Genomic DNA, 22,357 nt, shown 5'->3' with positions numbered 1-22,357 from the left:
GGCTAGGATTTACAGCTTTTGAAACTTAAGGACCCTAACAGCACTGATAGCTTTTCTATAGACTTCTCAACTACAAATCATCCCAATTCGCAGCAAGAACATGGTAGTGTGGCATCCCCAAGATCAAAATATGAAAAACTTCACCCCGATGACAAAAACACAATGGAGAGCATACTCTTTTTAATGGATAAATTTGGAGTTGGGGATGAATTTATTCATGAGCTGTCAATGGCTGTTGATGATTTTCCTGTTAAATCCTATTTAATAAAACATGTCGATCTGATCTAAATAAGCAAGTTAAAATTTCTACCACGCCTGGGTTGGCACCTGGCGCTCAGTATTCCTTCAAAGAGTTGCTCACTGACAAAGTGAGAGACATGGTAAGTACTCATTACTGGACTGGCTTCATGAAATGTTGATGCCATCCAGCTATTGACACACATAAATAAACCCAGTTGAAACATTTACTTTACCCTAGAGCAATAATTCGAGAAGAGGATGAGAAAACTCATGCTCATTTCCTGCCTTAATCGATAACAACAAATAACATTGGTTCCCTGTGGAATTGAGCAAGAGTCCAGTGAAGGACCCAACATTTATTTGTAAATAACAGAAAAAAAAAATAAAAGTGACGTAACAACAAAACTGATCACAAAAATAAAGTACTTAATGGCTGGATATTATAATATTCATTCAGTAGCTATAGTGTGCAAAATAAATTTAAAAAATATATATATATATCTTAAGTTTTCTTTTTTTTTGAAATGTAAGTTGTGTATCATGTCATCCTTGTTGATGCACTTGTAAGTTCTAGTAATTTCATGCAATATGAAATATGTATTAACATCAAAACTGCATTGTGAGCTTTTAGTCAATCAGACCGGCAAATAAAAATAGTTCTTGGGATTAAAGGATGTTCAATTTAATTACAGATAAGCAAAGGAACATTAAAGGATGGGGAAACAGTAAAAGTTAAATTAAGTGGTGATGGAGCACGTATGAGCAGGACAACTAATTTCATACTTCTGAGTTTCACCATCCTTCAGAAGGCGGATGATATTTTGTCATCAAAAGGTTAGTTAACTACACAAACATATGCAAGTGGTTATTAATTATTGTTTCAAATAGGTGTCAATTTAATAAATCTTATAACCTTCTTTTTCAGGAAATCACACTGTTGCTGTTGTAAATGGCAGCTAGAGCCACCAGACTTTGGAGGAGTCATTTAAAGATGTATTTTTAGAAGCAAATAAGATCATTAATGATGGCTTCATTGAAATTGATGGCAAGAAAGTTGGAGTAGATATTTACCTAAGAGGTGATTACAAGGTGAGCTAATATTGCAATATTCGCTATCATTTGATAGTCAAGTCATGTCAAGTCCAGTCATCTTCATTTTGGCAGGGTAGCCCCATCAGCTATAGGCTGGTATCAAAAGGGGCCTGGCATAAAATTAAGACTACATGATAAAAAACTACCTCAAACTATAATGTTAGATTTTTTCCGTTTACAGTTTCTGCTGCTGGTTATGGGGCTAAGTGCGGCCAACTCAACTTACACATGCTTATGGTATAAGATACACAAGAAGGATAGGTAATTGATTAATAATTATGAAAAATTGTCTTAATATAACTGGTTGATTTCAAATAAAATTGAAGTACCTTGAGAATCTCAGTCATAATTTTTATTAAATTAATTTGGATTACTACTTTTATTTTCATTTCCAACTAGAGGTGACATGTCTAAGGATTCTGGATACTATGATGCCATACCATTTAAGCGCACAATCCAGGAAATGTTCAAGTTGTCAACAACGAAGAGTGGTGAAAATTACTGTTGTTGCCATAAGCCACTCCTTGTCATCCCACTGGACCACATCATTCTGGATGAATTGCATTTGATGTTAAGAATCACAGATATTCTGATAGAAAATTGAAGATGCAATGCAGTGGGATGACAAGGAGGGCTCTTCCTCTACCAAAAAAAGGTCCGTAGAAAAGTCAGAACATGTCCAAAAACTTATGGAGGCAATGAACAACTGTGGTGTCACTTTTTCAATATGGGAGAAGAGAAATGCAGACAGCAAGGGTAGTGGAACCTGGGATTGGACTAGCCTCTTGGGAGATGATAGGAAAAAGCTCTTAAGAGAGCTTCCCAAGAGGCTAGCCAGTTACAACTGTTTACAGAAGAACACATGCCACATGGTCATTCAATTATGGAAGGTAGGTACAGGTTAAATTCTACACAATTTATCTGTTCATAAAGTAATCAATTGAGATAGCATCACAGTCCAAGTAATCAATTCATCCCTATCAACTATTACATCCCAATTTAATGACAAGTTGGGCAATTAGCTGTTTTTACTTGTCTGAATATTTTCTTGTCGTGATGTTCTGTCTTTAGGACTTTGCAGATCTGTACTTCAAATACATTTCCTCAAGGGAGCCATTCTCTACAGAACTATTTCGACCACAGGCACAAAACAATCCATTAAGACTTGACACTTTATGTTTTCCTAATTTATGATATGTACATGTGTTTTGAAATCCACAAATAAAAAAGTGGATCACGAGTTTTACCAAAATTGGAGATGAAAGAACAGGCTACAGAAAAGAGCAAGTCACCTGTTACATGCATGCAGCAGTGTATCATATACCCCAAGTGGTAGAAAAATATGACAATAAAAAACAGTTCAGTGGTCAAGGTAAAAAGTCTTGAAAAACTGTTTACCACTCTAAGCAGTTGTTTAACTAGCCTTGAAATTTATGTATGATTACATATTTATTTGCGTGACATGGTGTTACCATTTGCTGCAACTTATTGTTTTAGGGGTTGAAAAAACAACGATGATACGCAACGGATAATACAGAGGAAGAGCAACCACAATGATGATCCAGCTGAGGTGCTACGCACTGAGTATAGATTGGAAGCTCTGAAGCACAGACAGCGACAGCATCGTAAATACACAAAAAGGGCCCAGGAATACTGGGATGAACTTATCAAAACAAAAAGGGGAAAAAAGAGGGTAATCAGCTACTTAAAGAATGACTCCATCAGCAGTTTCCCCAGCTGAAGAAAATGTATCCAAAAAAGCTAAAAAATCTAAAGAAAAACAACGAAAACCTCAACTAAAGAAAAAGAAATAAAATACTTTAATTTTGAAAATGTAATTTTTTACATTTGCATTCACTGTTGAATTGTACACTTACTGAGGTAGGTGAAAGGTATGCATACAAAGATAAATGGTCATGTACAAAGCAATGTGCCTTTAACAGATTTGAATGTAAACTTACAAAGTTAAAATTTGCAGAGTTGAATGAACACTTACAAAGGTGTATGTACAATAACAATGTTACAATTTACAGAGTTGAATGTACACTTACAAAGATGTATGTACACTTAAAAAGTTTATGTCCCTTTTTAATACAGAGTTGAATGAACACTTGTAACAAAGTTGTACATACTAGTAGAGATGAATGCGCATTTGACGTTACATGTATTTACTGACCACGTAAACTTGGCATACCATCTCAAAATTTGTATAACAAATTTTCCACTGACTCAGACTTAAATAGCCCTGCGTGCAAAAGTCACATAATTTCTTATTTAATATGAAAAGAGCATATCAGGAGAATATATATATATTTTTTAATTTGAAATCACGTGTATGATTACAGACCAAATTGCACTCCACTCAGTTCAATTACCATTATTAATTTTGCTAAAGTAGCCCTTCATGATTCAATCATTTAGAGCTACTTTAGAAAAATTAAAAGAAATATTCTCCTGATATGCTCTTGGTAACAAAGCAGGAATCCCACCCATACCCATTTCATACTTCTTTGGGGACCAAGAAATGAACGTTTTAACCCTCATAGGGTAAGAAACCTTTATTCCTTGGCGATCCTTGGCCGTGAGAGTCCACCCAGGAATCCCACCCAAGAGGAAAATAAACAGCATTGAAATCATCTTTCTCAAAAAATTTCCATCCCTCCCTCGTCACTCCCTTACCAGTAAACAAGAAACGAAAAACATCCCCCCGAAAATACAACCTTACAGGCAAATGTGACCGCGATTTCAAGTGCCGTTCGACGGCTACCCTAAAAGAACAAACATTTTCTTGAATAACTGCCACGTCCGGGCTTGGCCTGTTGAATAGCTCCACACATCGAGGTAATATACCCTCCTCTGGCTCCCACGAGGCTTCGTAGGACGACTAGCCCTTCCATTGCACCAAATATTCTACCTAATTAAATGAAAGGCAAGAAAAGCTCGTTCTGATTTCGGGTAAACACTGAATTCAGTTAAAAATACAGCAACCAAGCGAGCACGTGCGAAAACAGGCACCACAACCAAACACTTACCGTTCCATTTCTTCCCCGTCTTTCGACGAGCCTTTCAACTTCCCAATAAGACGATTATTCTGTACTTGATTAGTTTTGGCTGGCCAAAGTCGGCATCCACGGATGAAATCGAATTTAACACCGAGAAGTCGCCTCTCGAAGGTCTATCGCGCGACGCCATTTTGGTTTGACTACAGTTTCCTCTTTAACAGATTGGCCAATCACACGCTAGCTTTATTGACAGGCTGACATGTGTGCTAGCGCGTAACAGAAATAAGCACCACCCACTTTGGTTCGGAATTTCTGGCTATGGGGCGCCTGTTTTCTTAATATATATAATTCTTTCTCTATCACGAGAGCTGGTGACTGTGCTGAATGACACGGAAGAATTTGAAAACGGCAGCTTTTCGCTTTCGTATAGACGGAAAACATTTATTGAAAACTGAGCTTTTCGAAAACCATGGCGTCACGATGATCATGTGATTTCCTTGACGGAGTTTTCCTCAAAGACAAATCCAAAATAACCGGTGATTTTTGCGCTTCAAAAATTCCTCCCGCGTAGTGTGGACGGAATTTAAATTTGGGGAAAATAACTTTGTCGACAGTGATCTGTAAAGAACAGAATCATTCTGACAAAGTTCCAGCTCACGGAAGAGAAATAAAAATGCAGACGGTGTTGATGATAGGACAAGTGTACCTAAATGTTTTACAATCAAAATGTCTACGTGGTTTCAATTACTAATGTTCCTTTGTTTTGTAGCTTTTGGAACAATTCTGTTTTCCTTTTTGGTGGTGCCTCGACCTTCCCAACCATTCAGACAGACATGAAGAAATCCTCCAGGTTTGCGTTGTCCGTTTTCTGGGCTTATATTGGCGTAGTCAGCATGTACCTGCCTGTGCCAGTGCTTGGCTTTGTGGCATACGGCAAGGACATCAACTCGAACATTCTCGACAGTGTGGGTCATAACCAGCATAATACGTCTGCAGGAATGTTAGACGTAGTGCTGACGCTCATTACGCTTCACTTGCTGTTCAGTTTTGTGATTGTGGTAAATCCAGTGTCACAGCAGTTAGAGGGACTTTTGAGTATACCCCAAGGTGAGTAACCATGGTAACCTAGTTTAGTCAGGAGAACAGGAGATAGCCTCTTTGGGAACGGACTCGTTGCAGAAGGAGCGCAGATCGGTGCCCTGCTGCATATCAAAGCACAGCTTTTGCACCAGTATCACTTTTGTTGTACTATCCCATGAAAATTCCTGGTTTCGAAGAGGTTTAAGTAGGGAAGGTAAATAGGGTGTGGTCAAGAAAACTGCTACTCCGCCTCTTCGCCTCGTTACTGACACATCCTGCAGTAAGTTGCTAGCTTACTTTGATAAGTAATTAAGTGACGTGCCTTTGTTGAGAAGGAGTTACCCAGATGTCTTTAAATACATGTCAAATTATATTATTTCTTTTCTTTAATTGCTCGAGTTGGTTCGACTATTTTGCCTCATTTTTCCAGCTTAGGTAAAAAGAGAAACAAACTGACGGTAGTGTAAACAGTTATAGTGATTTTTACCAATGTTAAGTTGTTTAACCTCAGTTCTCCCAAATATTTGATGACAAATGATGATTTTCGTTATTCTCACTACCTGACTGCTTGACGATACAATGATGCTGTTAAGGTATATTACATGTTGAACACTGTTAGGAGTGAAAGCGTTTCGATGTTGACAGTATGGTATCTATACTAGTAAAACTAACGCTCATGTTTTAACTTCCTTTTCCGGCAGAGTTCTGTCTGAAGCGGTGTCTCCTTCGTACAGGAATCATGTGCTTTATCCTTGGCGTTGGTGAACTCATACCAAAGTTTGGTCCCATTCTCTCTCTGATAGGAGGATCCACAGTAACAGCGCTAACCTTTGTGTTTCCTTGTCTGTTTTATCTCAGAATAGAAAAGAACATTCCTCTACATATCAAGGTGTTCTTGTACGAACTTATAGCTGTCGGGATTTTTGGCGGTGTCGCGTCTACTTACTCGGCGATAAATGACATTCGAAAAGTATTCAGTTAAAAAATAGGAAGAATTTTTAAGGAGTTAAACCAAGTATATGTAGGTTGTTACAAAGATAAGGATGGGCTCTTAAAATTGACATCCCGTGATTGACATTTATCAATGATAGGTCACCTGATCTCAGTATCAGGTCACTAATCATTGACTTCGCAGTTTTTCTAAAGAGGCAGTTACACTTAAATCAGTGATTTTGTACAATCATCAGCAGTATTTCCATTCTTGGTCTAAAAATGAAAAGCTGAGAAAGCTCAAGAATGGCACATATAAAGCATACTTACCAAAGGAAGTCTTATCTGAGAAATTTTGATGATGGTGTTTCCTAAAACTTCGAAACGCAAGACTCGAACATCGCAGATGGTTACTTCTCAAACTCATTAATGATTTATCAAATTCAAACAAAGGATATCATAACCGCGAGACGGTTTTTGAATCTCTGATATTAATTAGCATATATTTTTACGAGTTTATTTCTCCGTTTTTCTCCTTGTTTTAGTTTCGATTGTGGAGACATATCAAACGCTCAAGACAGTGTTTTACCATATTTCCAAACACTGTTTTTAACTCTGTTCTCGGTATTTGATAATAGGTAAAACTCGGATGATTATAAATTTTACAAGGCGTTTGACAAGAAAAAAAATATATTAAAGCGGTGAATGTTACGATGTCATCGCTGAACATCACTATCAAGAAATAAAAGCCAACAAAGTTCTGAAAGTCATTATAGTGCTTAAGAGAACACTTTCATTCTGGTTCAGTTGGTGTACAGTCTTAAAACATGTTAACTTAATAGAAATATCATTGAATAAAAGCAAGAGACCATGATAAAGGCAGTCTAAAGGCTGCCACATACCTTTGCGAAAGAACTTGTGTTTCTGTGCCTTCGCGCTTTCAGTTATGGTCGCGAGAGTACGCGGCGAGTTTAAGTAAACGAACTATACCTTGTCAACCTGTAGATAACTGCGTTTAAAATTGTGAAATAAAATATAAGGACTTTTTTCATTGTCATTAATTATACAATCAGCTTGCAAACATTGTTTAAAGTTTAATTGAATACGCTTGTTCTAATTTTACAGTAGGGGATATTTTGACAGAAGACCGTTCAGAGAAATCCAGAAGTATATATTTCTACGCTTTGTTACATCGACTTGCAAACTATTACGGTCTTGAAAACCTGGAACCGTCTTTCAAAGAGGAAGGATCCTTTGGGCTGTTCAGTGGTTAACAACAGACTGTTACCGTAAAGACTCTGACAAGTCCTCCCCAGGCCTCTCCTTCCCAACCCATCTGTCCACTGTCGCGTTATTTATTCTTGTCAACGGGCGCAAATTTTAACGGGTTTACGCGAGTGAAATAAAATAGAACAAATGAATGGACGGTTAATGTGTCTGCAGTAGAATGTATGAGAAAGTAGAATGTGAATCAACCTCTTTGGCAGGTGCAAGCGGCCCATACATCTTTTAAAATCATGATTGCGCTGGTTGACCCAAGTTATCAATATGCGAGAGTGGTAATCCACCTAAAAATCTGGTTTTCAGACGGAAGAATTGGAAATGGAGGAATGGGGAACGGTAAAGTAAGGAATGGGAAAATAAAGAAGGTAGCAGGAAACAATCACAACGGGAAACGGAATGGGAACCCGGAGAACGGGGAACGGAGAAATTCCCGTCAGCACAAATGAACCCAGGAGATAGTTTTATGCAGCAGTAGTTAGTGATATTCAACAGTTGTGAGAATATACAGTCAAAAGATGCCTTCTTAAGTCTCAGTTAAGATGTACCGTTTAAAAGATTCCCAGTTTTAAAGAATCTCCATTTTAAAGATTCTCGCTTTCAAAGAATCCCCGTTCCCCGCTTTCGATTCCCGTTCCGTTTTTCATTTTTGTATTTGTTTCCCATTTCCCATTTCCCTGTTCCCTGATTTTAAACAATGCATTCCCGTACAGTTTCTGTGTTACCTCTTGAGGCGAATGTGAACGAAAATCTCGTTGATGGTACAGCATTTACTTTTCTGCCCAACGACCGTCTAAAGAAAGGGAGAAAGACGGTTATCAAAAGAGAATATAAATATTAAAAATACATACATAATCTGGCGCATGCATGATCTGCAAAATGGACGTCGTCAATTTTTGTTTTGTTTTGTTTTGTTTTCTCATCTGATAAGTTTCACTCCTTTCACTGACCTGTTTATTTTAAGTTGTGAATTTAAGCTTTAAGTTGTGACTTTTTAAAGATGCTAGAGGAAAGGTACGAAAAAAATAAATTAAGTTGTTCTTTTAATTTCAAGTCTCTAAAATCGACAAACGCTTACATATTATATTCGGCTACTAAGAGACTTTCTTTTCAATCGTGACGCAATTATTCTAACTTATTCTTTGTTAATATATTATTAAAAGTTTTTTTTGGATACCGAATGCCGGCTGTGAACACATTGAGCGAACAAAAACTTAAAAGTTAGTAAAATTTGCCATAAAAAGCAAGTAAAAGGTAAAACTAACGAAGGGGTTTATCAAATAATGCCAGAAATAACGAATTATATTCGAATTCAAAGATAAGTTTGTCGCTTGGACAATTATTTCTACATGTTAATCCTTAATTACATGTATTCGATAAACTTAATGAAGTAAGGAGATGTCAGTTTTCATGTAGTTTAAAGCAGACGTATGCAAATAACGGCTTTCCGCCAATTCAGAATTCAATGTTGTTGGATTTTGGCTTCTGAGAGAGGAAGATTTTTTTTCGAGCTTGGATATTTTCACCGCTAAGGTAACCCAGAATTTCACCCATCACTACTTAATTAAAGGCTACACCTAATGTATAAATAACAGCTAAAAGAATCCTTGCGACACTCATGGCTATGCAGCAAGTATTGAGTTTCTCGCCATCTGTATTTCGTTATGTCTTCTTCTTGTGATCTTCCGATCTATTATCATTACGTGCTTTACTTAAATAGGTACGGGCAACTGGTGTATGTGGGTAAAACTATGAGAATTGTTCGTGCAAATAATCAACCTTACAGGGATTTCTTACAAGGGTTTTAATGGAATATTAGTTAACATCATCTGTATCAGAATTTTGAGAACAGGATGTGGGTTCAGTTTCTGATATTTACGTATTTAAAATGGAATAGATGGACATGTTAACGCAGTGAAAAGGTTCATAAACCAATCATGAATTGTTTGAAAGAATTGCAAGTGCTGATCAGAAGTACTCACGTTGTGGAGAAAAGATGCCGTGACTGAACAGGTAGTTCTTTTCCACCGGCATCCGGTCTGGGCACATTTCAGTTCTTGCTGAAAAAAATATCTAAGACAAAAAAATTAATAATAAAATGACAACTAAAATGTACTTTGTTGTCGAATACAAGTAACTAGAAGTAATCTTTTAGGTCTGGAATCCATTGTTAAGGTACGGCATGGCATTTTATCCGTATGCTATGTAACTCTCGATTTGTCTGTTCGCCCGTCAGGCGGTTTTGCACAACTAAATAAACTTTAACGACAAGTTCATCTACTGGGTAGTTATGTCCCGTTCATTACGTACGGTCTTTATCTGAAACTAAAAAATAAATTAGAAAGACGTGAACATTTAATAAGAATTCTTCTAAAATAGTTAGATTATTCGCTGTCGAATTCATGATCTAATTGATAAATAGAAGCTTCAGATCTACTTTAAAATGGTTCGCCGGGGTGGGGAGGGGGGTGGAAGTGGCGGGGAGGGTGGGGGTGGCGAGGGGGGTGGGGGTGGCGTGGAGCGGGGCAGATAGGCGGTAAACAATAAAACAGGTGTCTTCACTGAAAAGCAATTTATTAAACTTACAGCTTGCAGTTTAAAGACTTTGAAAAAAAAAATTCAGGGGACTGCGAATTTCGGTGTGAGCTTCTATTTGTACTTCCTGATAAGCTATCTCTCCTAGACTACATTAGACCAAAGAAAGTCTCTCATTAATATTTTTATCCTGATTATTTAGGAAAGAACTCTCACGTCATGTTTCTACTGCTGACGTTGAGCGGTAAGTAAATCCATTTTACTTTCTCTTCATTTCTCGTTATTGCCTCTGATTCTCTATTGTAGATGGTATTCTTATCGTATTTTATCTTATTTTATCTCATCTTAATTCAACAGTGCTTTCTGTGGCGAAAGCTAATTTCTTTGCATCTAATAATTCCGAACCTTGTCTTGAAGACTGCCCAACGTCGTGCGAATGCAAGAATCTAAAGACACCCCCATTTGGCATGAAGGTTTCGTGCAGTGGAGTAGAGCTAAAGAATGTTTCTGCATGGAAACTACCTCCTTCGACAACCATCTTGTATGTATATTTTCGGCGATAATTACATTGTCTCAAAAGCGTTATTGTTGATAAATGATGATGATAACCATGATCATAATGATGAAAGTATTAGTATAACTGGTTATAACCATCGCTGAATTGAACATTTTATTCATATAAAGCTTATACATTTTAAAACAGTATCATAAATTTCATTACGTTAATATTTTTTCGTTTTATTGTTAATTATTTTGCTCGTAAATTTACAGAGACTTAAGCAACAACAGTCTAGGGAAGCCACCGCCTGAGTTGTTCTTGAACACCAGGAATCTCAGAGAATTGTATCTATGGCGTTTTCATTACCACTAGCCAGGGAAGCAAGCGTTCCCGTACAAAGAGCTTTTTCCGCCTTCTGGCCGCGCGTGACGTAGAGTTAGAGCAGAAAAATCGACGAAGCACGGGGTGGTTGTGCGAGCGACCCACCTCCCCTTGCTTCGTCGATGTTTTTGCTCTCATTCGGCAATGCTTGCCAGGCAGGCTGCATTATAAGATAACTGATTGTATAAGCCGCGCCGTAAGTAAAGAAAGGGTTGAGCCATAAAGAATTGACGCATTCAATCACGGTGAGAGTACAAAGCCGATGCGTCGAGCGTTGGATCTCCGCCGGAGCAAAGCGACATCAGAAATTCGCTACTGCAGCTTGTTAATATTCCTTTGTTAACTTTAATATTCAATATAAATAGCACCTCAGTTATTTAGCTAGGTTGGATTCGCGCTGGAAACATGGAACGTTGGCTCAATTGATTACTGGGACTGGGAGCGGTTCGCGTCAATTGAAAAAAATATATATATATTCATTTCTAACCACTTATTAACCGAGAGTGAGGTCTTCACGGGAAAATATCAGACGTTTTCTTGTTAATTTTTTTGCGCTTAATTTACAGAGACTTGAGCTACAACATTCTGGAGAAACTGCCACCTGAGTTGTTCTTGAACACCAGGAATCTCACAGAATTGTATGTATGGCGATTTCATTATTACTAGCCTGCGCAGAACGCGTTCCCCTAGCTCCGAAGAGCTCTTTCCACATTCTGACCGCTTCAAATTGAAGCAAAAGCAGAAGAATCGACGAAGCACCGGGGAGCTGGGGCGAGCGACCCACCATCCCCCTTAAGAGCTCAAGAGCCACCTTAAATTTTCAAAAATTTAAGGTGGCTCTGAACCCTATAAACAGATGCTCTTAAAACTTTGTCAAAAGTTGCGTCTTATCATGCTTATTAAAATTTGATAATATAAAAAAAGATTATCGTGCCGTTTTTAAATTATAAGCTCCTAAAACTGTGATTAAGGGTTTTTTTTGGCAGGTCATACTGTTCCTATTGTAACCTATTGTGTCACGAAAATGATAACAACGTGTTCACCAATGATTGGGCAGTGTTTTTTAATACCATGATTGTAGCATCAAGTGATAAAGAGTAGTTATAAACGACCCATCACAATCGAAGTGCTAGAAACTGTTTTGAGCCACCTTAAACGCTTATAAGAACCCCCGCGGCTATAAGCCCATCTACTTGTAAACCAGAAAATACCTCCGGTTATAAGCCTCTCCGAATATAAGCCTCCCTCCTCTAGCTTTCCTTTCCCTTATTATGATGTTTTAAAGCTTAATTACCAGTAAATGAAAAATCTATTTCCATCAACATATACAGCCATTGCTCGTTTCGCAACTGTTTTTATATTCCGGTTATAAGCCCATTTGGATATAAGCTCCTCCTTTTATAAGCCCTTACAAAGTTGTATAAGCCCAGAGCTTATAAGGGGCAGTTTACGGTAAACAGTTAAAACTTCTCGTAGTGTATTTGGTCTGGGAAACTTATAAATGCAACATCGACAACCTCTTTTCTGTTCTGGATTTTAAGAAGCACCTCTAAGAATAAGGCCGGTGGTCTCGGTCAAACCATAGTTAGTAAAGGAGACTCCTTTACCAACAATATGGTCAAACACAATGAAATTAATATGCCAAGATGCAACCGTGGAGAGGCTATTTCGACCTGTTGTGTATCTAACTTTTCCCTTTATTCCTCAGATGGACTCGGTTTCCTTCGTCTAGTTCCGAATATAAAACAAAACTTAGGCAAGACGCACTTTTCAAATTAATGTTTGCGAGACTCAAGTTCTGAGAGAAAAATCCGCCTCGTTTCTTTCCTTCCTCAAAAGTATTATACTAGTAGTAATCGTAGATTAAAGGGTGCGTTCGAGTTTTGGTAGGTTTGGTATGTTAAAAGAGCAGAAATTCTACGAACAGCATTCTGTGCCTGAGCTGTTAGGTAGGCATGAAATTGGCCTCCCTCCGGCAGGTGCGAAAACAAAGGAATTGATCGCAAAGCACGCGCATACGAGAAGGTTTGTTCGCGTTTATACATGTATTACGTAATATTAGTTACGACCGGTCATTAAAAAACACGGATTGCACTTGGTAGGCCGCATTTAGTCCGCAGTCCCCGTTTTATACCCTAGTTCGTGTTTTATACCCAGTCCGTTATACTTAGTCCGCGTTTTGTACCTAAGTCCATGTTTTATACCCAGTCCGTAGTTCGCAGTTCGCAGTCCGCAGTCTTCAGTCCACTGTCCGTAGTTTATATTGACCGTGTAAATCGACACAAACGATGCCTGTTCCGTCCGTATGGCAGACGACGTGCGTTTATTGCCAACAACCTTTATCACGCGTACGGCATGTGAATTCGTTCCAGTCCTACGCGTTCACATCAACCTGGAAGATTCGGCGAGACAATCATTTCTCTCTTGCAGTTAGTTATCTTTCTGCCTCAAACTTGCAACTTCTAACTAGCACCGTGAAAAGATGCTTTATATGAGCTTAAATTATGTATATCTTTCTATATTCCTTTTAAGTATACATTCCCTTTATATATTCCCTTATATTCCCTTTAAGTTTCTCTTACATTCCCTTTAACAATACGCTTACAATATTGTGTAATTCGAAATTTAGCGTGGCTATGGTTTTGAAATAAATTGCAGGTTCCTTCAAGAAAACAAGATTAAAGATTTGACGTCAGGAATATTTAATGGTCTCACGAAGCTGGAGAAGCTGTAAATATATCGTTTGTTTTACACTTTATTCCATGCATGTGGTTATCTTTCATCTGGATAACAATTAAATGCAATTAGTAATAGTAATTGGACCAAGTGAGATGTAACTTAAGGGAATAATAGGGCCCCGAGTAATTTCAAACTGAAGGGACAAGCGCGCAGCTCGAGGCCAATTTGAAATTGAGAGCACTATTACACTCTGAATTGTACGACTCGAGGTCATATCAATAACTTAAAAACTTCTTTTGAGCGAAAGGGACTGTAGCTTTTTTCATAAGGTTTACAAGAGGGGCATTAAAGCGCAAACAAACGCGCCATTCGCATGTTGAAACATGCGAATGGCGCGGGGTGTCCAATTACAAAAAGTGAACTAGCATTTTTACATTAAAATACCGAAAGACGCTACTCTTCCACTCACATCGCCACAATTATAATACAGTTGTAAAAATAATAAATAATTGACCTTTTCAAGTGTCATGGTATTCCGCTGTACGCTGCTGTGCTAATAAACCATTTTCGTAATCTCAGCAGTTGACTGAAACTAACCTGCAATTGAGGCTAATGTAGGGAGTCTTTTCAAATGCTAATAATAAACATGCAAAAATATCAGCATGCTGATTGGCTGAGAGCATGTCAATTAAACCCAAGCAGTGCAGAAAGTTGAAACTGAGTGCAAGAAGTTGAAATTAAATTGCATGTATATTATTAACGCAGAGACAACAAACTAATAAATTACATAGATCTTTGTATTTTAGGAAAACACGTACGTATCTTGAAGGAACTTGTACAGCTTTAGACGTGACGTGTCTAAAAATGTATTTTAGTATAAATCTACTAGCGTTCTATTACGAATGCCGTTCTCTGATTGGCTACGTTACTCACTATCTATTCTGTGGTGGAGAGTGAGTATCGTGGCAGTGTGCCCTTGTTAACAAAATTACGGCCGCTTCTTGGCGTTTTCGAAGTGTCTATGAAGAGGATTTAGATAAAGTTTTGAACGACTAGTAGATTTATACTAAAACAATTAGATTATTGGCTCACGATTTCTCTGCGTGATAGTTGACTCGGGTTGCGCCCTCGCCAACTATCCCGCGATAGAAATCGAGAGCAAATCTAATTATTTAGTATTGTATTGTAACAAGCAATCAAATGATTTTTCTCGTAATTATTTGATTAACAAGTAATTATATTAACTAGCAATCAAATGATGTTTTGATCCTTGCTGGCTCGTGCAGTTTTTTAGTCTTTGAAAGATTTACTTGTACTTTTTTTTTTCTTCAAGTTGCAGTCGAAATCATTTTGACTGCCTATACAATTGAAATAAATCCCTTCTATAATGTTATTCACGGAGAATAGTAATATGGTCTATTAGGTATACTATATAAACAAATACTGCAAATAGGAACGAATGCTTGTAAAAAATGCCAAGTAGTGGATGGCTGACAAGCTGGTTATTTACAAAGCGTTGGGGAGCTAGTGGAAATCGGGACAACCGAACACAAATCTTTCGAGTGGAAGGAAGGAGGATTTCAACCCCGGGATTTAATATTTCTGGCGAAGAAGAATGTAAGGAAATACGTCCAAGTTGTTTCAAAAGCGTTATTGTTAATGATGATATCAGATCATCACCTTGGCATTGATATCAGCGAATTTTTTTTTGTTTGCGGTTAATATTTTCCTTCCTTGTGTCAATTTGTTGTTACTTCTAGCAACATGAGCAACAACCATTTGGAGGAGATGCCGTCTGCATTGTTCTCAAACACCAGCAGTCTCAAGGAATTGTACGTATGGCTAGTATTTTGTTGCATTCTCATTACATGGGGTACGGGTAAGGAAAGAAAGGAACCATGAAACCATTAACCTGCTCGTTTTGTCCAGAAACTACTTGTCAAATATCATTAAGAAAATTATTGGGCTAGTTAACGTTTCCATTAAGCGTAGGCATTTTGACGTTGAGAAGTTAACACTTCAAGCGGGAAACTAAATGGCAAGAAAGGATTTTCCGCGCTTTCTATTAGAAATTTGGTGAGAACAATTTATTGTAGCACGATAAACAAAGGTTTTAGTTTTTAAAAATACGACAGCGGGCGAGTATACCAGTTAGCTATTTATCAACTTGACAAGTTGATAAGGTTAACTTACCGCCCTAACAAGTTTGTGAAGTTGATGCTTCTAGAGTTAGCCCTTTGCCAGCGCAAATTGTGGAATGTGTGGTTTATGTGTGGATGGCCTTGTTTTCCGAGCATTAAAGCGAAATAAGCCCGGCAGTTTCTAATGCCTGAGTATGACTGGAAAATTTGATGGGTGGAGTGCAAGTTTTGTTGCACTTTTGGCAAAAGAATGCCTTGGTCGTTATTTGTGATGGAATGCCTGTAACGCAGGTATCCTTCAGTTTTTCTAAGTTGCTGGAAGATTTCTGACAATGCATCAGCTGTCGCGTTCGGGGACAATGTGTTAAGAGACTGATGATCGGTAATTGAAACTAGACTTGCTTTGTTTACACAAACCAAGACCCAAAAAGTTAATTTAATCTCCTCGTCTCTCCATTAACTATGTGCATGTGGATATACCAGCTTAGATCAATTTGCTCTCGAAAGGGTGCTTTACACGGCCTCAAATTATGTAGTATATCTTACATTCCCTTTATGCTTAATGAAACTGTAATAATAACGTGTAGCACGAAATTTAATGTGCCTGGTCTTGTTTAAATAAATCGCAGGAACCTTCAGGAAAACAGCATCAAAGAACTGGCCCCAGGAATATTTGATGGTCTCATTAAGTTGGAGATCCTGTAAATACATCGATTTTGTGCAGTTTATGATTCCATGCGTGTAGTTATCTTTAGAATTGAATAGATTGGTGACAAACACTGTTAGTAGGGCAAATAACTTAACATACTTAGACTGCTAAAAACAAAAAATGTTAAGGGGTGGACAATTTGACTTTTGAATGAGAGAGAGGGGAGGGATGGGTGATTTGGTATAGGCATCAATTTGCGGAGCGTTTAGGAAATTCCTGCCAATAAAATATTATGTGCTCTCTTAATAAAAATCAATGCTGACTGCCGTTGCCCAGGATTAGGGTTTTCAATTTTGCGATTGTGAAAGTGCTAAAATAAAGAGTCATAGTCAGTAGTGAAGGTCGTATGCATTTTAAAACCGTCCTTTTTGTTGCGGTTAATATTTTCGTTTCTTGTGTCAATTTGTTGTTACTTCTAGCAACATGAGCAACAACCCTTTGAAGGAGATGCCGTCTGCATTGTTCTCAAACACCAGCAGTCTCAAGGAATTGTACGTATAGCTAGTATTTTGTTGCATTCTCATTACATGGGGTACGTGTAAGGAAAGAAAGGAACCATGAAAGCATTAACCTGCTCGTTTTGTCCAGAAACTACTTGTCAAACATCATTGGGCTAGTTAACGTTTCCATTAAGCGTAGGTATTTTGACGTTGAGAAGTTACCACTTCAAGCGGGAAACTAAATGGCAAGAAAGGATTTCTCGTGCTTTCTATTAGAAATTTGTGAGAACAACTTTTTGTTGCACGATAAACAAAGGTGTTAGTTTCTAAAAGTACGTCGGCAGGCGAGTAAACAACTTAGCTATTTATTAACGTGAATTTGTAAAGGTTAACTTACCGCCGTGACAAGTTTGTGAAGTTAATGTTTCTAGAGTTAGCGTTTTGATCGCGCAAATTGTGAAATGTGTGTTTCATGTGTGGATATCCTTGTTTTCTGCGCATTAAAGGAAAACAAGCCCGGCAGTTTGTAATGCCTGATGATTACTGAAACGTTTGATGGGTGGAATGCAAGTTTTGTTGCAATTTTGGCAAAAATATACCTTGGTCGTTGTCTGTGATGGAATGCCTGTAACGTAGCTATCCATCTAAGTTGCTGGAAGATTTCTGACAATGCATCAGCTGTCGCGTTCGGAGACAATGTGTTAAGAGACTGATGATCGGTAATTGAAACTAGACTTGCTTTGTTTACACAAACCAAGACCCAAAAAGTTAATTCAATCTCCTCGTCTCTTCATTAACTATGTGCATGTGGATATACCAGCTTAGATCAATTTGCTCTCGAAAGGGTGCTTTACACGGCCTCAAATTATGTAGTTTACCTTGTATTCCCTTCATGTTTAATGAAACTGTAATAATAACGTATAGCACGAAATTTAATGCGTCTGGTATTGTTGAAATTAATCGCAGGTACCTTCAGGAAAACAAAATCAAAGAACTGGCCCCAGGAATATTTGATGGTCTCACAAATTGGAGATCCTGTAAATACATCGATTTTGTGCAGTTTATGATTCCATGCGTGTAGTTATCTTTAGAACTGAATAGATTGGTGACAAACACAGTTAGTAGGGCAGAGAACTTAACATACAAAGACCGCTAAAGACAAAATTGTCAAGGGTGGACAATTTGACTTTTGAATGAAAGAGAGGGAGGGGTGGGTGATTTGGTGTAGGCATCAATTTGCGCAGGTAGTTTTAATCTGGGTGTGCGTTTAGTAAAGTCCTGCCAATAAAGTATTATGTGCGCTCTTAATAAAAATCAATGCTGACCGCCATTTCCGAGGATTAAAGTTTTTGTTTTAATTTCAATTTTGTTTTTTTCATTTTGCAATTGTCAAAGTGCTAAAATAAAGAACCATTCTATCTTATTATTTCTCGCTGCGGGCGGGATTGGCAATTCAAGCACTTGTATATTTATTGTTATAAGTTATCGTCCCTATTGAAATCATTTCATGACAGGGAATTGGATGGAAACCAGTTAGAGCAGTTACCTCCGAGGCTTTTTGATGACAATACGAAGTTGACGCGTCTGTAAGTGATACGCTTCCTTCAGCCATGAAAATAATGTTAATCCTATTAAGTTACAGAGGATGGCTCGGAGCCGAGGCTAATCAATACACCATTTCTTCCAGACAGTTTTGATGATAGTAGTTGGTTGACGAAGATAGCCTGTTCTTTTCGCTAAACATAAACCATGATTATCTCTGTCCTGCAAATGAAAAGTAGCAGCAATGTTGCCGAGTCCGAACAGACAAGGTCGCAACTCACTAACTCACTTGATAAGTAGAGGCTCAAAAGCTAATTTCTTCGCATCTAATAATTCCAAGTCTGGTTTTGAAGACTGCCTAAAGTCATGTAAATGCAAGAATCTAAGGACATCTCCATTTGCCATAAAGGTTTCATGCAGTGGAGTAGAGCTAAAGAATGTTTCTGCATGGAAACTACCTGCTTCGACAACCATCTTGTACGTGTATTTTCGGCGATAATTACATTGTCTCTAGATGTTTGAATTCTTTCAGAAGCGTTATTGTTAATACATGTAAATGATGATGATAACCATGATGACTGGTTGTCGCCGTCACTGAATTGAACATTTTATTCATGTAAAGCTGATATATTTTAAAACAGTATTATCCATTTCATTACGATAATTTTTTCGTTTTTTTGTTAATTATTTTGTGTGTAATTTACAGAGACTTAAGCAACAACAGTCTAGGGAAGCTGCCACCTGAGTTGTTCTTGAACACCAGGAATCTCACAGAATTGTATGTATGGCGTTTTCATTATTACTAGCCAGGGTAACAAGCGCGCCCGTACAAAGAGCTTTTTCCGCATGCTGGCCGCGCGTACATTAGAGCTAGGACAGAAAAATCGACGAAGCAGTGGGTGGTTGTGCGAGCGACCCACCTCCCCTTGCTTCGTCAATGTTTTTGCTCTCGCTCGGCAATGCTTACTACGCAGGCTGCATTATAAGGTAACTGATTGTGTAAGCCGCGCTATAAGTAAAGAAAGGGTGGAGCCATGAAGAATTGACCCATTCAATCAAGGTGAGAGTGCAAAAACGATGCTTCGAGCGTTGGATCTCCTTCTTTAGAGGAAAGCGACATCAGATATTCGCTACTGTGGCTTATTAATTTACCTTTGTTAACATCAATATTCAATATAAATAGCACCTCAGTTATTTAGCTAGGTTGGATTCGCGCTAGAAACATGGAACGTTGCTTCAGGCAGTTGATTACTGGGACTGGGAGCACTTCGCGGCAATTTAAAAAAAGATATCTGTCCATTTCTAACCACTTATTAACCGAGAGTGAGGTCGTCACGAGTAAATCTCAGACTGAGACTTGCAGTATTGACCGAGCGATCAATACGGCAAGGTCAAGGTTTGAGATTTTCCCGTAAAGACCGAACTTTGGAGGTTAATAAGTTGTTTATTATCAGCCTTTTTGCTTTGTTTTTGCGGGCCTGTAACCTGTAATCGGCCCGTGGGCATTACGGAAGAATAAATGCGCTAGAATTAGCCAGTCAGAGCGCGCGTTAGATCGGCTACAAACACAAGCCATGTAATATTAATAAATTACGATAATGTTTTTTTTTTCTGTTTCCTTGTTAATCAAGTTTTGTGTGTAATTTGCAGAGACTTAAGCAACAACACCCTGGAGAAACTGCCACCAGAGTTGTTCCTGAACACCAGGAATCTCACAGAATTGTATGTATGGCGATTTCATTATTACTAGCCTGCGGAGCAAGCGTTCCCCTAGCTAAGAAGAGCTCTTTCCACATTCCACATTCCCGCGCCAAACTGAAGCAAAAGTAGAAAAATCGACGAAGCAGGGTGGTGGTGGGGCGAGCGACGCACCATCCCCCAGCTGCGTCGATTTTTTTTGCTCTCACTCGGCAACACTTCCTACGCAGGCTACACTATTAGATAAATGATTATATGGGCCGCGCTATAAGCAAAGAAAGGGTGGAGCTATAAATAATCGACGCATTCAATCACGGTGAGAGTGCAAAGCCGACGCTTTGAACGTTGGATCTCAAAATGAAATCACAACAAAATGACATCACACATTCGCCACTGTGAGCTTATCAATTTACCTTTGTTAACTTCAATATTATATAAATAGCTAAGCGTTTCAATTGCTTGCCGTCTTCCGCACAACGGTTTCCATAGAAACCAGTACCTTTAGTTCAATAATAACCCTTTTCATGGTTAACTTTGCTCATTTGCATCACAATAATTTCGAGCTAATTTGTAGCTTTAGCCCGAAATTGCCTCGCATCCACGTTGGACTACATTGTAATGCAAATGAGAAAAATTAACCGTGAAAAGGGCTAATGAAACCTGCTATGTCTATTACATATATTACGCCAAGAAATCGAAAATCATCGTATAAACCTCATAAATACCGCAGGAATTTTGACTATGAGGGATCTGTAATTTAAATCATGTGTAAGGATATCGTAAACTGCCGCTTACAAGACCTCCTGCTTATACGTCCCCTCGGCTATAGGCCCATCTACTTGTAAATCAGAAAATACCTCGGGTTATAAGCCTCACCGAATATAAGCCTCCCTCCTCTAGCTTTCCTTTCCTTTATTATGATGTTTTAAAGCTTAATTACCAGTAAATGAAAAATCTATCTCCATCAACATGTACAGCCATTGCTCGTTTCGCAACTGTTTTTATATTCCGGTTATAAGCCCATTTGGATATAAGCTCCTTCGTTTATAAGCCCCTACAAAGTTGTATAAGCCCAGAGCTTGTAAGGGGCAGTTTACGGTAAACAGTTAAAACTTCTCGTAGTGTATTTGGTCTGGGAAACTTATAAATGCAACATCGACGATCTCTTTACTATCTTGGATTTACAGGTCTTTTCTAAGAATAAGGCATGGTCTTAGTCAAACACAATGAAATCAATATGCCAAGATGCAACCGTGGATAAGCTATGACGTCCTGATGTCTATTTGACTTTTCTCTTTATTTCTCAGATGGACTCGGATTCCTTCGTCTAGTTCCGAATATAAAACAAAACGTAGGCAAGAATTAATGTTTGCGTGACTCAGGTTGTGAGATAAAAATCTGCCTTGTTTCTTTCCTTCCTCAAAAATATTATACTAGTAGTAATCGTGGATTAAAGAGTGCGATCGAGTTTTGGTAGGTTTGGTATGTTAAAAGAGCAGAAATTATAGGAGAAGCATTGTGTGCCTGAGCTGTTAGGTAGGCACGAAATTGGCCTCCCTCCGGCAGGTGCGAAAACAAAGGAATTGATCGCAAAGCACGCGCATACGAGAAGGTTTGTTCGCGTTTATACATGTATTACGTAATATTAGTTACGACCGGTCAGTAAAAAACACGGACTGCAGTTGGCAGGCCGCATTTAGTCCGCAGTCCCCGTTTTATACCCGAGTCCATGTTTTATAGCCAGTCCGTTATACTTAGTCCGCGTTTTGTACCTAAGTCCATGTTTTATACCCAGTCCGTAGTTCGCAGTTCGCAGTCCGCAGTCTTCAGTCCACTGTCCGTAGTTTATATTGACCGTGTAAATCGACACAAACGATGCCTGTTCCGTCCGTATGGCAGACGACGTGCGTTTATTGCCAACAACCATTATCACATGTACGGCATGTGAATTCGTTCCAGTCCTACGCGTTCACATCAACCTGGAAGATTCGGCGAGACAATCATTTCTCTCTTGCAGTTAGTTATCTTTCTGCCTCAAACTTGCAACTTCTAACTAGCACCGTGAAAAGATGCTTTATATGAGCTTAAATTATGTATATCTTTCTATA

General features: G+C 38.4%; 1 protein-coding gene, 2 long non-coding RNA genes and 1 pseudogene across 3 annotated transcripts; 3 read left to right on the top strand and 1 right to left on the bottom strand.

The window, feature by feature from the left end:
• Positions 1-1,966: 1,966 nt before the first annotated feature.
• On the top strand, positions 1,967-3,045 carry LOC149118900 (uncharacterized). The gene is made up of 2 exons (XR_016205577.1): positions 1,967-2,222; positions 2,830-3,045. It is a non-coding gene; the product is annotated as an uncharacterized LOC149118900 (long non-coding RNA).
• A 696-nt stretch (positions 3,046-3,741) lies between these two features.
• Positions 3,742-4,524, bottom strand: LOC149118899 (uncharacterized; annotated as a pseudogene).
• Positions 4,525-5,167: 643 nt separating this feature from the next.
• LOC149118898 (uncharacterized) lies at positions 5,168-7,395 on the top strand. Its single transcript, XM_089288965.1, has 2 exons — positions 5,168-5,441; positions 6,116-7,395. The coding sequence occupies exons 1-2, from the start codon at positions 5,168-5,170 to the stop codon at positions 6,394-6,396; spliced, it is 555 nt and encodes a 184-aa protein (XP_089145091.1). The 3' UTR covers positions 6,397-7,395.
• Positions 7,396-18,253: 10,858 nt separating this feature from the next.
• On the top strand, positions 18,254-20,366 carry LOC149118897 (uncharacterized). Its single transcript, XR_016205576.1, has 3 exons — positions 18,254-18,595; positions 19,258-19,329; positions 20,202-20,366. It is a non-coding gene; the product is annotated as an uncharacterized LOC149118897 (long non-coding RNA).
• Positions 20,367-22,357: the final 1,991 nt, after the last annotated feature.

This window comes from Orbicella faveolata, unplaced genomic scaffold (assembly GCF_042242905.1).
Source record: "Orbicella faveolata isolate gen_17 unplaced genomic scaffold, um_ofav_v1 contig_1, whole genome shotgun sequence".
NCBI classification, from domain to species: domain Eukaryota; kingdom Metazoa; phylum Cnidaria; class Anthozoa; order Scleractinia; family Merulinidae; genus Orbicella; species Orbicella faveolata.
Note: the sequence above shows the minus strand (reverse complement) of the source record. Positions and strands in the feature narration are given on the sequence as shown.